The 17,418-nt window shown below is 42.3% G+C and overlaps 1 protein-coding gene across 4 annotated transcripts in view; it reads right to left on the bottom strand.

Annotated features, from left to right (window-relative positions):
* The window catches only part of LOC102947972 (tectonic-3), a 62,057-nt gene that overhangs the window by 30,782 nt on the left and 13,857 nt on the right, over positions 1-17,418 (bottom strand). For 3 of the 4 annotated variants that reach the window (XM_043552399.1, XM_037903611.2, XM_037903612.2), the window contains exons 5-8: positions 14,190-14,320; positions 11,547-11,655; positions 11,340-11,458; positions 5,732-5,767 (exon numbers count right to left, since the gene is read on the bottom strand). In XM_043552399.1, the coding sequence (XP_043408334.1) occupies positions 5,732-5,767; positions 11,340-11,458; positions 11,547-11,655; positions 14,190-14,320 (395 nt within the window). The remainder of the gene's footprint in view (positions 1-5,731; positions 5,768-11,339; positions 11,459-11,546; positions 11,656-14,189; positions 14,321-17,418) is intronic. The other variant, XM_043552398.1, reaches the window with a different exon arrangement.

The raw sequence follows: 17,418 nt of genomic DNA, 5'->3' as shown, positions 1-17,418 counted from the left end.
TCAAGAACAGGAGAGAGTCCAGGACAGCCACAATGCCCATAGTATCTAGCAAATGTTGGTGGAGTCATGCCCATGCCAAAAAGTGCCTCCATTTGGGTTAGGTAGCTGGTTCTAGCAGAATCCTTTCTACTTTGGTTAAGGATTTTCTGAATGGGGGCAGAGCATGAGCATTCTATTTCCGAAGCCCATCCAAACACCAGGCCGTGAAGTGGAATGAGCCCAGGTTGGGGTGGTTGATTTTCCCCCTATGCTGGATTAGGAGATCCAGAAATGGATGGTCCTGATAAATGGGTGGGTGGACATGGTTAGAAGTTCCATGAACCATGAGAATGATACTCATGTACTATGAGAAATGCAGTGACAAAGTCAATATAAATTTTCTCTGTAACTTGTGGGAGTGGGGGGTGGATAGGAGGACCTGAGGCCATCCATCCAAGACAGCAGGGGAGCAGCATCCTGGGAGTTGCAACTTATGGCTCCCCTAAAACAACATAGGGGAAGCTTTCTGTTCATCTATGATGCAAAGAGGTTCCATAGTGAGCACCTCATTGTGTAAATATCATGGTTAGGATGGAGTCATGAATCTCCCATTCACGATCTGCAGAGAATCTTCTGCTTAGCTTGTTTGCAAGGGCATTGTGAATACTCAGAAGGTATACAGCCTGCATTGTGATGTGGTGCCTAACACACCAATACCAAAGTATGACAGCTTCCGGACAGAGGGGACGAGATCCTCCCTGTTTATTTATATAAACTACCGCAGTGATATTGTCCAGAATGAGGGGAAGGAAGGCCTTGCACACAAGGCAGACCACCCTCAGTTCCAGTAAGTTTATATGTAGCCTGGCCTCTTGTGGGGTCCAGGTACCCTGAGCAGTGTAGATGTCCAGATGAGTGGCCCTCATCCCAGAAGGGAGACGTCAGTAACAAGGGTGGTCCTAGGCACAGGAAGGCTGAAAGAAGTCCCCACTGTGACCTTTTCCAGATTCGACCACGAAACAAGAGAGGAGATAACTCTGGTGGGAACAGTAACCTGGAGTCGATGTGGTCCCTGCTCGGTTGGTAAATCAAGCGGAGCCAAGTTTGCAGACACCATAAGTGGAGCCTGGCAAATGGCACCATGTAGATGCAAGCTACCATGTGGCCTAACACAGAGAGACCTGTGCACCATCATTTCCAACTACTCATAACAAGGTTTTATCAATAAGTTAAAGAGGTAATAGGTGAGAAAATTATTCTTGTATATAAAAGAAGAAAATGGGCAAATGCCTTTTGTAAATTAAAAAATTGATTAAAAAAACGTGTAGTACAGATAAGACTTTGTACTTGTGATTGTTGTTTGTAGTCATTATCCTTGGACTTCATGTGTTCCTAGAGCCTCCAAATCTGAGAAAAGCTCCAGAGGTGATTTCACTCTCTTGATTTAGAAACTGTAGCATAAGAACGGCCACACTGGGTCAGACCAAAGATCCATCTAGCCCAGTATCCTGTCTTCCAACAGTGGCCACTGCCAGGTGCCCCAGAGGGAATGAACAGAACAGGTAATCAAATGATCCATCCCCTGTCACCCATTCCCAGCTTCTGGCAAACAGAGGCTAGGGACACCATCCCTGCCCATCTCGTTTAATAGCCATTGATGGCCCTATCCTCCATGAATTTATTAGTTCTTTTTTGAACCCTGTTTTAGTCTTGGCCCTTTTCCACTTTCCACACACCAGAAAGAGAGTCAAGCAACTTCTGAATTAGAAACACACAGGGATTGAAAATATTACTAGAGATTGGCTGAAGTTGAGAGAACAAGTTTTCCCCAACTCCTCAATATGGGGCTGATGTCTGGAGTTCAGATAATATTCAAATGCAGAACAAAGACCCCAAGTTATTGATGCTAGCCTTTGGGGAAAAAACAAACAAACAAACACTGGGTGGGTTTTCATAGATTCCAAGATTAGAAGGGACCAACCACTGTGACCATCCAGCATGATCTCTGTTATAACACAGGCCCCAGAATTTACCTGAAATAATTCCTGTTTATATTAGAGAATCTTTTAGAAAAAGGTCCAATCTTGATTTTAAAAATTACCAGAGATGGAGAATACAGCACAACCTTTGGTAAGTTGCTCCTACTGTTGATTACTTTTACTTAAAATTTAGGGCTGTCAAGTGATTAAAAATGTAATCATGATTAATCGCACGATTAATCGCGTTGTTAAACAATAATAAAATACCATTTGTTTAAATATTTGTGAATGTTTTCTACATTTTCAAATATATTGATTTCAATTACAACACAGAATACAAAGTGTACACTGCTCACTTTATATATATATATACATATTTATTACAAATATTTGCACTGTAAAAACAAAATAGTATTTTTCAATTTACCTAATACAAATACTGTAGTGCAGTCTCTTCATCATGAAAGTTGAACTTACAAGCGTAGAATTATGTACAAAAACTGCGTTCAACAATAAAAGAATGTAAAACTTTCGAGCCTACAAGTCCACTCAGTCCTACTTCTTGTTCAGCCAATTGCTCAGACAAACAAGTTTGGTTACAATTTGCAGGAGATAATGCTGCCCGCTTCTTGTTTACAATGTCACCTGAAAGTGAGAACAGGAGTTTGCATGGTACTTTTGTAGCCGGTGTTGCAAGGTATTTGTGTGCCAGATATGCTAAACGTTCATATGCCCCTTCATGCTTTGGCCACCATTCCAGAGAACATGTTTCCATGCTGATGATGGATTCTGCTTGATAACAATCAAAAGCAGAGCGGACCGATGCATGTTCATTTTCATCATTTGAGTCAGATGCCACCAGCAGAAGGTTGATTTTCTTTTTTGGTCGTTCGGGTTCTGTAGTTTCCGCATCGGAGTGTTCCTCTTTTAAGACTTCTGAAAGTATGCTCCACACCTTGTCCCTCTCAGATTTTGGATGGCACTTCAGATTCTTTAACCTTGGGTTGAGTGCTGTAGCTATTTTTAGAAATCTCACATTGGTATTTCTTTGCATTTTGTCACATCTGCTGTGAAAATATTCTTAAAATGAACATGTGCTCGATCATCATCCGAGACTGCTATCACATGAAAATATATGGCAGAATGCGGGTAAAACAGAACAGGAGACAAACAATTCGCCCACAAGGAGTTCAGTCACAAAATTAATTAATGCATTATTTTTTTAACGAGCATCATCAGCATGGAAGCATGTCCTCTGGAATGGTGGCCGAAGCATGAAGGGGCATATGAATGTTTCGCATATCTGGCACGCAAATACCTTGTAATTCTGGCTACAAAAGTGCCATGCAAACACTTGTTCTCCCTTTCAGGTGACATTATAAATAAGAAGCAGGCAGCAGTATCTCCCATAAATGTAAATAAACTTGTTTGTCTGAGCAACTGACTGAACAAGAAGTAGAACTGAGAGGATTTGTAGGCTCTAAAGTTTTACATTATTTTGTTTTTGAGTGCCGTTATGTAACAAAAAACCAAAAAATCTACATTTGCAAGTTACACTGTCATGATAAAGAGATTGCACTACAGTACTTGTATTAGGTGAACTGAAAAATACTATTACTTTTGTTTATCATTTCTATAGTGCAAATATTTGAAATAAAAAATAATAATATAAAGTGAGCACTGTATACTTTGTATTGCGTTCCAACAGAAATCAATATATTTGAAAATGTAGAAAAACATCCAAAATATTTTATTAAATTTCAATTGGTATTCTATTGTTTAACAGTGTGATTAATCACGATTAATTTTTTGAGTTAATCACATGAGTTAACTGCGATTAATCAACAGCCCTATTAATTTTGTATGCCTATTTCCAGTTTGAATTTCTCAAGCTTCAACTTGTATACCTTTGTCTGCTAGATTGGAGAGTTCATTATTAAATATCTGTCCCCTCCTACGTATTTACAGACTGATCAAGTCACCCCTTTAACCTTCTCTTTGTTAATCTAAATAGATTGAGCTCCTTGAGTTTCACTATAGAAACCAGTGACGAACCCATGGTGATGTCATACATTTCACTTTAAATAAATAAAAGGCTACAGGAAGTTTATCTCTGAAGTCTGTGAGCCTGGAGTAGTTATTAAAGTCATATTTCACTAACAAAGGTTGGTAGTTAAATGACATAAAATTGCAGACCTGTGGAGGAGAAGACCTTCCTTACCAGGAGGTCTAGTCTCTTAGAGCCCTTATCTGCCAGGGTGAATTTCTGATAGTGCAACCAAACTCTGTCTGCAGTCACCTGTGTCACCACCAAATTGAATATACCCTCCAGTGTTACATAAGTAACAGCCTAGGGTCCAAGGAGTTCCAGCAGTTACACCTGAAGGACTCAGCTCATCTGTTGCAGTTGAATGGTCTTTAAATGAACAAGGTGGTGCCGACAATTGGTGAGGACCAGGACTCATCGAACTAGTAAGCATCTGTGCTTTATGCTTTGGTACCACCTTCAGAACCGGCAGATCTCTCTTTTTGCCCACCTTGCCTTCCAGCTTGGGGGTCTTTGGCAGAGCTGGTTCCATTGGTTCTGAATGAGACATGACATCTCACCCAACCTGGACCGTCTCAGGGAGGAAACACGTTTCTTATTGACTGTCCTCTGCATGGTTCTGTCCTTTTGCACATCAGAGTGCTCTGTACTTTCATGGGGAGCCCTGGAGGAAGAGCCCTTGGGCTTCAGTGTTAGAGGCTCCGCTTCAAGGCACATGCTTGGAGGGCACTGCTGGTTGGTTGAGGCCAACATACAGGGGTTTTTCCTGAGCCTGGATCAGAGCGGGGCCTCATAGCCTCCTCCATCAGGTACTTTCTTAGGCAAAGCCCCCGTGCCTCTCAAGTTCTGGGTGGTAGGATCGACAGACACTGAACTTTGCAGAGATATGTGCTGCACTCAGACAGGACAAACACTGTTGATGTTCATCATTGATGGAGAAGAAGCATGGGCAGGAGACAGCAGTTCTTGAATCCCGGGACTCTGGGCATAGTCCTGGAACCAGGGATGGTTTCCCTCAACTGGGGAGGAAAAAACTGCTCTAAACTTATTAGAAAATTAAACTACTAAGCTATGATATAAACTACTTAAAAATATTTTCTACTTTACAGGTTATAGTGAAGGAGGACATGACTCCAACTCAGGCTATGCGGAGGTAAAAAGGAACTGGAGAGGCATCGACCCGCCCTGCCTCAGATATCCTTGGTCGGGAGCACAAGGGGAGCTAATGCACGTGCAGATCAGCGGACACTGCTTTTGAAGAATTTCCAGACTCAGACACGCATGTGTATCCATGTGTGAAAAAACACATAGGGATCATCACTTGAAGAAGAATTGGGGCCTTCCCCTGCCTCCTCTTTCCAAACCACTTCCAAGTCTGAGTCCCTTCCCTTCTCAACCACATCTCTGTCTGTGACCTGCCCCTCCACTCCCAATCTATCCCAGAACCAGGGCCTGCTCTCTACTCCTTCTCTGCCCATCCCAGGCCAAAGATCTTCTACTCACTCACACACACACCACCTTAGAGTATACCCCATATCATATCTGAAACCTTCCCCATATTCCTTTTCCGGAGACAGTGTGGCTTTCTCCTCCAAAACCTTGTCTCAGACACAGAACTTTTCCATTCTCCCAAAGTGCTTGACTCAAGCAGCTCACTCTGCATGCCTCAGACTCAGGATTCCCTTCATCTCAGATGCAGGAATTATTTTCACTGGCAGAGTCTCACCTGCATGAGCTGGACAACGGTCATATTAACTGGGACCTGGAAAAGAAAAATCAACAGGTGTGTTTTGACTGTAGGTGCCCGGAGTCACTAGGAAATCACACACCAGTTTCTAGATACTGTGGTGATAAGCAGAGCCCTGCCTATTCCAAGGCTGTAGAACTTGCCACCAACTTTGTGCTCTAGAATCTAGAAGTATGGTCTAGTGGATACAGCACTGGTCTGAGACCTATGTTGTTTTCCTGGTTCTGCTAGTGACCTGCTGTGTGCAAAGCCAAATTAAGGTACTACAGGCCTGTGCCCAGGGCTCCTGTGACTGGCATCAGATGATTACAGAAGAACCTCAGCTTTCATTTACGAAATGAAAAGTCTAGGTCCCATGGTTGTGAAGTAAACCTTGAAAATACAAACCAGGTGTAACTGATGCAGTGACAACTGTTCTACTCTGCAGACATCCAGAAAAAATAATTCGGAGAGGAGCAAACTGTCTCATCCATTTCAATAGCATATTAATATTTACACCAATATTAATTTTTAATAAATCTTGGAATACCAGGGAAATTCCCAAAGACTAGAACAGCAATAATGGTGTGCCAATATTCAGAAAGGGAAAACAGGGGGATCCTAGTAAAATAGGCCAGCTAGCCCAACATCAATCTTAAGAAAAATAATTGAAAAGCTGATATGAGAGTCAAATCAAAAAAATGCTGGGAATATAATTAATGCAGTTAACATGGTTTTATAGAAAACAGCTCTTGACAAACAAACCTGATTTAATTATTTGATGAGATTGCAAGTTTGGTTGATAAAGGTAACTGCATAGATGTAATAGATTTAAACTTTTGTAAAGCACTTGACTGGATATCACACAACATTCTGATTAAAAAATTAGCACTATACAATATCAGTACAGCACATATTAAATGGATTAAGAGCTGGTTAGCTCACAGATGTCAAAGTAGTTATCAATAGGGGATGTGTTTCTAGTAGGGTTCTTCAGAATCGGTTGAAACCTGATGCTATTCAATCTTTTCATCAATGACCCAGAAGTAAATATAAAATCACTGCTAATAAAATTTGTAGCTGACACAAAGATTGGTGGAGTGGTAATAATGAGTTGGACAGGGCTGTCATACACAGCGATCTGGATCACTTGGTAAACTGGGCCCTGTCAAACAAAATGTGTTTTAATACAGCTACTTGCAAGGTCATACATCTAGGAACAAAGAATGTAGGTCACTGTTACAGGGTGAGCTGACCTTTTTTGTGGGTTAGACCTCAGCTGCACCTGTGCCACGCTTAGCTTGCCTCCCTAGATGAAGGGGGAGAGTGCTGAAGTCATGTTACAAAGCTGACGTGACTAAACTGGGCCTTCATGGAAGCTAGTGACCTGTGATCAGAGCAAGATCAGAACAGAGACTCCAGAGAGAGTGGCACTGGGAATGGATGCTTCAGCAGGAGTGGGTGGGAGGACTCCAGAAAAAAACAGACCAGGGAGTCAGTGCTCTATAAGGAGAAGGAGGACAGGCTGGGAGAACACAGGAGGAAGACAGGGAAGTTTGGGATGACTGGGCAGACAGCCTGGTTGTGCAGGTTACCCAAGGCTGGGAACCCATAACTGATGATGGATGTGAGTTACCCCTATGCTGCCACCCTGTGAGTTTCCCTTAATCTCCCCTAATATTAAGGAGAGGATGGACAGACTGTTCATACTGCCATCAAGCAAGGTAATGCAGTGACTCCTCTGAAGAAGGGGAGGATGAAGGAACTAAGAGCTCAGGAGGGCCAGAGCTGAGTCCAAGAGAAGTGCAGTGTTGAAAGAGTGTGGTGCAGAAAAGAAAACAGACCCTAGGGGAGAAAGGGCTGTGCCTCATGAGACTTTGATGGAAGGTGTGTGTTTGTTTGGTTTGATTTAAAGGGATGATCTTTTTGTGACTTGGCCAGAGAGTTATGTCACCTGCTGAAGACGAAAAACCCATGGGAGATTAAGGGAAAATGAGGCACCAGAGCAAAATTGGGTAGATCCCTGTTACAATCACACTTCTACAATAGCAGACGATACTTTGGAAAACTGTGACACAGAAAAGGACTTTGGGAGATGAGGTATAGCTTGACTTTAGTAAGGCTTTTGATACTGTCTCGTATGATCTTCTCATAAACAAACTAGGGAAATACAACCTAAATGGAGCCACCAAGTGGGGGGGAGGGGTCAGTGCTAACGAGGCCAATTAAATTAAGGTGAAAGTGGCCTATTCTCTTGTCAACTGTTCAGAATAGGCCACTTCCATCTTAAGTGAATTGGCCTCATTAGCACTGACCCGCCACTTGGTAAGGCAACTCCCATCTTTTCATGTGCTGTATATATATATACTGCTTACTGTATTTTTCACTCCATGCATCTGATGAAGTGGGTTTTAGCCCACGAAAGCTTACAGATTCATAGATATTAAGGTCAGAAGGGACCATTATGATCATCTACTCTGACCTCCTGCACAATGCAGGCCACCGAATCTCACCCACCCACTCCTGCAATAAACCTCTCTCCTATGTCTGAGCTATTGAAGTCCTCAAATCATGGTTTAAAGACTTCAAGGTGCAGAGAATCCTCCAGCAAGTGACCCGTGCCCCATGCTGCAGAGGAAGGCAAAAAAACCCTAGGGCCTCTTCCAATCTGCCCTGGAGGAAAATTTCTTCCTGACCCCAAATATGGCTATCAGCTGAACCCTGAGCATGTGGGCAAGATTCACCAGCCAAATACCCAGGAAAGAATTCTCTGTAGTAACTCAGATCCCACCCAATCTAACACCCCATCACAGGCCATTGGGCCTATTTATCATGAATAGTTAAAGATCAATTAATTGCCAAAATTATGTTATCCCAAATAAATTTGTTACTTGCTAAGGTGCCACAAGGACGCCTCGTTGTTTTTGCTGATACAGACTAACACGGCTACCACTCTAAATCTAGGTGTTTTGTTTTTTAAAACAATTTTAGTTAAAAACAGTGGAATTATTTGTATGTAGACAAGGCCTAAAAAAATAACAATGGGTGACTTCTACAATTTGCATATAAACTGGTCAAGTATTGCAATAGGACAAGGTTTAGAGAAACAGACTCGACACCTTAAATGACTGCTTTCTAGAGCACCAGGAGAGGCTATGTTTGATCTGGGACTAACAATCACACAAGTAGTCCAAGGACTAATGTTGAGCCATTAAGTAACACTGGTTTCAATGTAATTAAGCTCAACATTCCAGGAATGGGGGGAGAGGGAAATCACAAGTGCTGTCACTGGATACTATACTTTAGATAATTTTTGTTGTTTTTGACTAGCTTCCTCATTTTAAATGAAGTCAAAAGAAATTAAAATAGTCAGAGTTGGCATGGAGTCTACTTGAGCAAGTCATAATAATAATCTCAAAAACGGCATGCATTCCCCTAAACAAAACAAAACACAAAAGGCAAGGAAAAAAACCCTGTATAGTTAATGATAAAATACAAGAGGTTATTTGAGTCAAAGAGATATCCTTCAGAAAATGGAAACCCAAACCTAGGGAAGTCAAAATAAAGGAGCAAATGCTGTGGCAGATAAAGCATCAGATGGAAATTAGGAGGGCTAAAGGAGCAATTTTTGAAGTGCAAATAGTCAAAAACAGAACAGAAACAGTTAGCCAAAGACTCAAAAAGTAATAGAAATTTTTTTTAAAGTACATCAGAAGCAAGAACCCTGCTAAACAACCAGTGGGGCCACTGAACGATCCAGGTGCTAAAGGAGCACTCAAGGACGATAACGCCATTGCGGAGAAACTAAATTAATTCTTTGCATCTGTCTTCACGGCTGATGATGTGAGGGAGATTCCCAAACCTGAGCCATTCTTTTTAGGTGACAAATCTGAGGAATTGTCCCAGATTGAGAACAAATTGATAAATTAAACAGTAATAAGTCACCAGGACCAGCTGATATTCACCCAGGAGTTCTCAAGGAACTCATATGTGAAATTGCAGAACTATTAACTGTAGTCTGTAACCTATCATTTAAATCTGCTTCTGTACCAGATGACAGGAGGATAGTTAATGTGACGCCAATTTTTTGAGAAAGGCTCCAGAGGTGATCCCGGCATTTACAGGCCTGTAAGCCTGACTTCAGTACCGGGCAAACTGGTTGAAACTATAATAAAGAACAATATTGTCATAAATATAGATGAACATAATTTGTTGAGGAAGAGTCAAATGGTTTTAGTAAAGGGAAGTCATGCCTCACCAATCAACTAGAATTCTTTGAGGGGGTCAACAAGCATGTGGACCAATGGGATCCAGTGGATACAGTGTACTTAGATTTTCAGAAAGCCTTTTACAAGGCCCCCCACCAAAAGCTTTTACGCAAAGTAAGCTGCTACAGGATAAGAGGGAAGGTGCTCTCATGGACTGGTAACTGGTTAAAAGATAGGAAACAAAGGGTAGGTATAAATGGTCAGTTTTCAGAATGCAGAGAGGTAAATTGTGGTGTGCCCCAGGGGTCTGTTCTGGGACCAGTCCTATTCAACCAATTCATAAATGATCTGGGAAAAGGGGCAAACAGTGAGGTGGCAAAATTTGCGGATGATACAAAATTACTCAAGATAGTTAAGACCCAGGCAGAGCTACAAAAGGATCTCTCAAAACTGGGTGACTGAGCAACAAAATGGCAGATGAAATTTAATGTTTATAAATGCAAAGTAATGCACATCGGATTATGCTTTCCAAAGTATACATATAAAATGATGGGATCCAAATTAGCTGTTACCACTCAAGAAAGAGATCTTGGAGTCATTGTGGATAGTTCTCTGAAAACATCGACTCAATGTACAGCGGCAGTCAAAAAAGCAAACAGAATGCTGGGAATAATTAAGAAAGGGATAAGATAATAGAACAGAAAATATCATGTTGCCTCTATATAAATCCATGGTATGCCCACATCTTGAATACTGTGTGCAGATGTGGTCACCCCATCACAAAAAAGATATATTGGAATTGGAAAAGGTTCAGAAAAGGGCAACAAAAATGATTAGGGGTATGGAATGGCTTCCGTATGAGGAGAGATTAATTAGACTGTGACTTTTCAGCTTGGAAAAAAGACGGCTAAGGAGAGATATGATTGAGGTCTATAAAATCATGACTGGTGTAGAAAAAGTAGATAAGGATGTGTTATTACCACAAGAACCACAAGACAATTCTTTAAATATCATTTGTTTCTTCAACACAAAAGATGTGAAAAGATATCTCATTTACCTGAAGAGAGCAGGTGTAAAGAGATGGTGAAGAAACAAATGATTCATTAAATAGCAGCAAGTCACAAAGACAGGATGCTTTTGATTCAAGAGTTCTGCAGGAACGTAGAATGGAATGGATGGACTGCTCACAGTAATGAACAATCTTTCATTAAAATCAGCTTCTGTACTGAAAGGGAGGCCAAAGTGATTGGGAGACCCTGGGAATTGCACACAAGTGAGCTCTACTTTAGTAATAGCTAAATTAGCTGAAGAGGCAGTGGCAAAACAGTGCTGAAGTCAGGAGAACAGGATGTCAAGTCACAGTACAGGAAGCTGCTGCAGGTGGGGAAAACGATATACACCTTTAGTATAGTGAAGTCACGGTAATATGAGGCTGCGTCCAGGGCAGGATCAGTGGTGCAGCTGCTGCTCAGGTTGCTGAAGGTCCGAGTACAGCTTGTGCTTTTACTCTCCAGAAAACCTGAAAAAAGGGAACAAGAGACACAAAAAATATCAGTAGGAAATGTCATCCTCAATAAAGCTGGAACTGCTACCACCACCGCACTCACCAGCATGATTCCCATCAATGCAAAGTCCATTGGCACCCATTCCCACTGGCTGTCTTAGTGTGCTCAGTACAGACGATGCAGCAAAATAGGTCTGGATTGGATCACCAGCCTGAAAAGGAAATGTGGAGAATTTACAAAGTGTTCATGGAACACCAGTACCAAGTGCAAGGGTCTGAATACCATCAATGCAGAAAGGAATTATAGCAAACCATCAGGTCTGCTAGAGTTAAGGTTTAAACCAGCTTCTGTTTAAAGCTTGACTCTTTGAAGTGCTCTAAAACCTGCATGGCTACTTGGATTGCCCTGAAATTTGGTGTGCCTCATTTTGGGGGTACAGGGGTAGAGTTAGTGACTCAAACTAATTGGTGATCATTTAACCAAGGGGTTCCCAGAATACCCAGCCCAGCCTCACAGGAACAAAGGACACTGGCCTAGGCAGCAACAAAGGATCTGTTGGACTCTCAAGTAAGTCACCCCCCTTCCCTTGGTCAGTCAGGGACTATGATGAGGTAATGATCACCTGACCCTGAAGGGGGGTGGCAAAGCCAAGAGGGAAGAAAGAACATAATAAAAGGGAGAGACGTTTGCCATGCTCTTCCTCTCTCTTCCACCTCCATCTACAGACATCACCACCAAGCGACTGAAGCGCTGATCAAAGGGGAGAGCTTGGCTGAAGGGCAACCAGCCAGGCTGTGGTGAGAAGCATCTAAGTTTGTAAGAAGAAAAGGAGTACTTGTGGCACCTTAGAGACTAACAAATTTATTTGAGTATAAGCTTTTCTGAGCTACAGCTCACTTCATCGGATGCATCCGATGAAGTGAGCTGTAGCTCACGAATGCTTATGCTCAAATAAATTGGTTAGTCTCTAAAGTGCCACAAGTACTCCTTTTCTTTTTGCGAATACAGACTAACATGGCTGCTACTCTGAAACCTAAGTTTGTAAGGGCATTGAAACTGTTAAGATCAGCTTAGAACGCGTTTTGCTTTTATTTCGTTTGACCAAATCTGACTTGTTGTGCTTTGACTTATAATCACTTAAAATCTACCTTTTGTCGTGAATAAATTTGTTTGTTTATTCTACCTGAAGCAATGCATTGGGTTTGAAGCATGTCAGAGACTCCCCTTGGGATAACAAGCCTGGAACATATCAATTTCTTTGTTAAATTGATGAACTCATATAAGCTTGCAGCATCCAGTGAGCATAACTGGACACTGCAAGACGGAGGTTCCTAGGGCTGTGTCTGGGACCGGAGATGTTGGCTAGTGTCACTCTATTGCACAATCCAAGCTGGCCAAAAGTGCCCACTCATATAGCTGGGAGCAGTTTACATGCCAGAGGCTGTGCGTGAACATCCCAGGAGTGGGGGTTCTCACAGCAAAGCAAAGTAAGGCTGGCTCCCAGAGTCGAGTATTGGAGTGGCCTAGCAGATCACCAGTCCAGATAACACCAGGGGAACGCCACAAGGAGAAAGAAAAAGACAGAAAGCATGAACTGGCCTTAATGGAATGGAGGAAACAGAACCCCACACTGTGGGGCTCCACCTCTCCAAAAATCCACAAGTGGGAGCAGTTGTGTCCTGCATACAGCAAGTCTGGGGACATTATTGAATATTTCATCACCTTTGAGAGGCTGGGTGTGCTCCATGAGATTCCTGAGGATCAACAGACGAGCTCTTTGGTTGCAAAATTCTCTGTGAGAGCTCTGGATATATTTAATAAAATGTCAACTGATGATGCTTCAAATTATGGTAAATTTAAGGAATTGGTTTTAAAACAGTTTCAGATTACACCTGAAATTTATAGAGTAAAATTTAGAAGCCTTAAGAGAGGGGCTGGATTGAGTAATGTGGCATATGTAAACCAAATGAAAGATTTACTGGATAAGTGGGTAAGGGGAAAAGGTATTCCAACCTTTAAAGAAATGTCTGATTTGGTGGCTCAGGAACAGTTCCTGAATATGTCTAATGACGATGTAAAACAGTGTTTATGGGATAAAAAGGTAAAAACGGTCGAAGAACTTGCAATTTTTGCTGATAAATTTGAACAATCCCAAGCATCTATTAGGTACAGATCATAGGCAGAGGGGTTTAAGTTTGGTGGGAAGCACGCTTCCCGTTTTACCCCTGGGAAGGAGGAGGATGGATGGGAGGCTGGACGCTATAAAATCATGAATGGTGTGGAGAAAGTGAATAGGGAAGTGTTATTTACCCCTTCACATAGCGCAAGAACCAGGGGTCATCCAATGAAATTAATAGGCAGCAAGTTTAAAACAAACATAAGGAAGTATTTCCTTAACACACACTGTTGCCATCAGAAGTTGAGAAGGCCAAAAGTATAACTGTATTGAAAAAGGATTACCTAAATTCATGAAGGCTAGGTCCATCAATGGCTATTAGCCAAATGGTCAGGGACGCAACACCATACTCTGGGTGTCCCTAAACCTCTAACTGCCAGAAGCTGGGACTGGACAACAAAGAATGGATCACTCCAAATTGCTCAGTTCTGTTCATCTGGCACCAGCCACTGTAGTGGGTTAGATGGAGCAGTGATCTAACTCCGTATGACATTCTTATATCCTCCTTGCTGCCACCAAGAACCCCAGAGAAAAACAATTAGATTTTTGTGAGTGCTCTTCCAACTCACCCGGTAAAAGGCAGAGGAAGATGGCTGGTCTTGTGATGGTGGAATGAATGATGGTCCGCCATATTGTGCCAAGAACACAGAGAAATCTGATTTTTTAACTTTCTGCGGCTGCTGGAAATAGTTCAACTTTGCTAAAGATGGGGAGGGAAAAAACAAACAAATCCTCCATCAAATCACTAGACAATGATTGTGGAAAGGCTAATGTTGTGCCACTATTCTAAAAGGGATGACTTGGGTAAATATAGGCTCGTTAGCCTGACATCAAGGCCAGGCAAAATCAAGGAAAAGCTGATATGCAATTCGTAAAGGACGGTAGTATATTTAATACCAATCAACATGATTTCAGGGAAAATATGTTGTGTCAAACAAATTTTATCTTTTTTTTAATTACAATACGAGTATGGTTGATAAAGGCAACCGTGACATAATATGCTTAGACTTCTGTAAAGCATTTGACTTAGTCCCACGTGACATTCTGATTTTAGTGAAAATTAGCACTATACAAACCAATGTAGCCCATATTAAGTTAATTTAAAACTGATTAAATGATAAATCTCTAAGTAATTGTAAGTGAGGATGTGATGGGGCAGTTTGCTCCTCAAAGGCAGTAGCACAGTATTAGTCGTTAGCTCACCCCACGATGTGGTTTGGCCCTTCAGTGGTTCAAAAGGTCCAATATAAGGACCAAATGGGGTGTGGGGAGGAAACAGTCCTGGGAATGAGCAGTTCTTGGGAGGAAATCCTGCCACTGTATCCTTTAAGGGCCATGATCCTTGCAGAGAGGGAAGGGCAAGGCTCCACACTCCTCCCAACCAACGGGGAATGAGCTGGGAGAAGGGAACCAGCATAAATAACACTCCCTCCATCCTCACAGCAGGGCAACAGATGCCTGGGGACACTGTAGGGCAGTGGTGGGCAACCTGCGGTCCATCAGGGTAATCCGCTGGCGGGCCACGAGGCAGTTTGTTTACATTGACCGTGCACAGGCACAGTTGCCCATAACTCCCAGTGGCTGAGGTTTGTCATTCCCAGCCAATGGGAGCTGCGGGAAGCAGCATGGACTGCAAGGACGTGCTGGCTGCCGCTTCCCGCAGCTCCCATTGGCCGGGAATGGCGAACTGCAGCCACTGGAAGCTGCAGGCAAGAATTTTTAATGAATCTGTAAACTCAGGGGTTGTACCATATGACTGGAGAATTGCTAACATAGTTCCTATTTTTAAGAAAGGGAAAAAAATGTGATCCAGGTAACTACAGGCCTGTTAGTTTGACATCTGTAGTATGCAAGGTCTTGGAAAAAATTTTGAAGGAGAAAGTAGTTAAGGACATTGAGGTCAATGGTAATTGGGACAAAATACAACATGGTTTTACAAAAGGTACATCATGCCAAATCAACCTGATTTCCTTCTTTGAGTAGGTAACAGATTTTTTAGACAAAGGAAATGCAGTGGATCTAATTTACCTTGATTTCAGTAAGGCATTTGATATGGTTCCACATGGGGAATTATTAGCTAAATTGGAAAAGATGGGGATCAACATGAAAATTGAAATGTGGATAAGGAACTGGTTAAAGGGGAGACTACAACGGGTCACACTGCAAGGTGAACTGTCAGGCTGGAAGGAGGTTACTAGTGGAGTTCCTCAGGGATTGGTTTTGGGACCAATCTTATTTAATCTTTCTATTACTGACCTTGGCACAAAAAGTGGGAATATGCTAATGAAGTTTGCGGATGACACAAAGCTGGGAGGTATTGCCAATACAGAGAAAGACTGGGATATCATACAGGAAGATCTGGATGACCTTGTAAACTGGAGTAAAAGTAATAGGATGAAATTTAACAGTGAAAAGTGCAAGGTCATGCATTTAGGGATTAATAACAAGAAGTTCTGTTGTAAGCTCGGGGCACATCACTTGGAAGAAACAGAGGAGGAGAAGGACCTCGGAGTATTGGTTGATCACAGAATGACTATGAGCTGCCAATGTGATATGGCCGTGAAAAAAGCTAATGCGGTCTTGGGATGTATCAGGCGAGGTATTTCCACTAGAGATAACGAGGTGTTAGTACCGTTATACAAGGCACTGGTGAGACCTCATCTAGAATATTGTGTGCAGTTCTGACCTCCCTTGTTTAAAAAGGGTGAATTCAAACTGGAACAGGTACAGAGAAGGGCTACTAGGATGATCCGAGGAATGGAAAACTTGTGTTACGAAAGGAGACTCAGAGAGCTTGGCTTGCTTAGCCTAACCAAAAGAAGGCTGAGAGGAGATATGATTGCTCTCTATAAATATATCAGAGGGATAAATACCACGGAGGGAGAGGAATTATTTAAGCTCAGTACCAATGTGGACACAAGAACAAATGGATATAAACTGGCCATCAGGAAGTTTAGATTTGAAATTAGACGAAGGTTTCTAACCATCAGAGGAGTGAAGTTCTGGAACAGCCTTCCGAGGGGAGCAGTGGGGGCAAAAGACATATCTGGCTTCAAGACTAAGCTTGATAAGTTTATGGAGGGGATGGTATGATGGGATAGCCTCATTTTGGCAATTAATTGATCTTTGACTATTAGCAGTAAATATGCCCAGTAGCCTGTGATGGGATGTTATATGGCGTGGGATCTGAGTTACTACAGAGAATTCTTTCCTGGGTGTCTGGCTGGTGAGCTTTGCCCACATTCTCAGGGTTTAGCGGATAGCCATATTTGGGGTTGGGAAGGAATTTTCCTCCAGGGCAGATTGGCAAAGGCCCTGGGATTTTTTCGCCTTCCTCTGCAGCGTGGGGCACGGGTCACTTGCTGGAGGATTCTCTGCACCTTGAAGTCTTTAAGCCACGATTTGAGGACTTCGGTAGCTCAGACAAAGGTTAGGGATTTGTTACAGGAGTGAGTGCGTGAGATTCTGTGGCCTGCATTGTGCAGGAAGTCAGACTAGACGATCATAATGGTACTTTCTGACCTTAAAGTCTATGATTCTATGATTCGTAAACAAACTGTCTTGTGGCCCGCCAGCGGATTACCCTGATGGGCCACGTGTGACCCAGTATGGCCGTTCTTATGTTCTTATCCAAGAGAAGGTTAAGAAGCAGTTTTATCATGGCTTACCAGTACCTACATTGGGAGAGATTTCTGAGAGACGACTCTTTAATCTAGCAGAATACATAACAAGATCCAATGGCTCGAAACTGAAACTATACAAATTCAGACCAGAAATAAGGTGCAAATTTTAAACTGT

The sequence above is a fragment of the Chelonia mydas genome, chromosome 7 (genome assembly GCF_015237465.2).
Source record: "Chelonia mydas isolate rCheMyd1 chromosome 7, rCheMyd1.pri.v2, whole genome shotgun sequence".
In the NCBI taxonomy this organism is placed as follows: Eukaryota; Metazoa; Chordata; order Testudines; family Cheloniidae; genus Chelonia; species Chelonia mydas.
The sequence above is the reverse complement of the archived record's forward strand: the minus strand, read 5'-3'. Positions and strand labels throughout refer to the sequence as shown.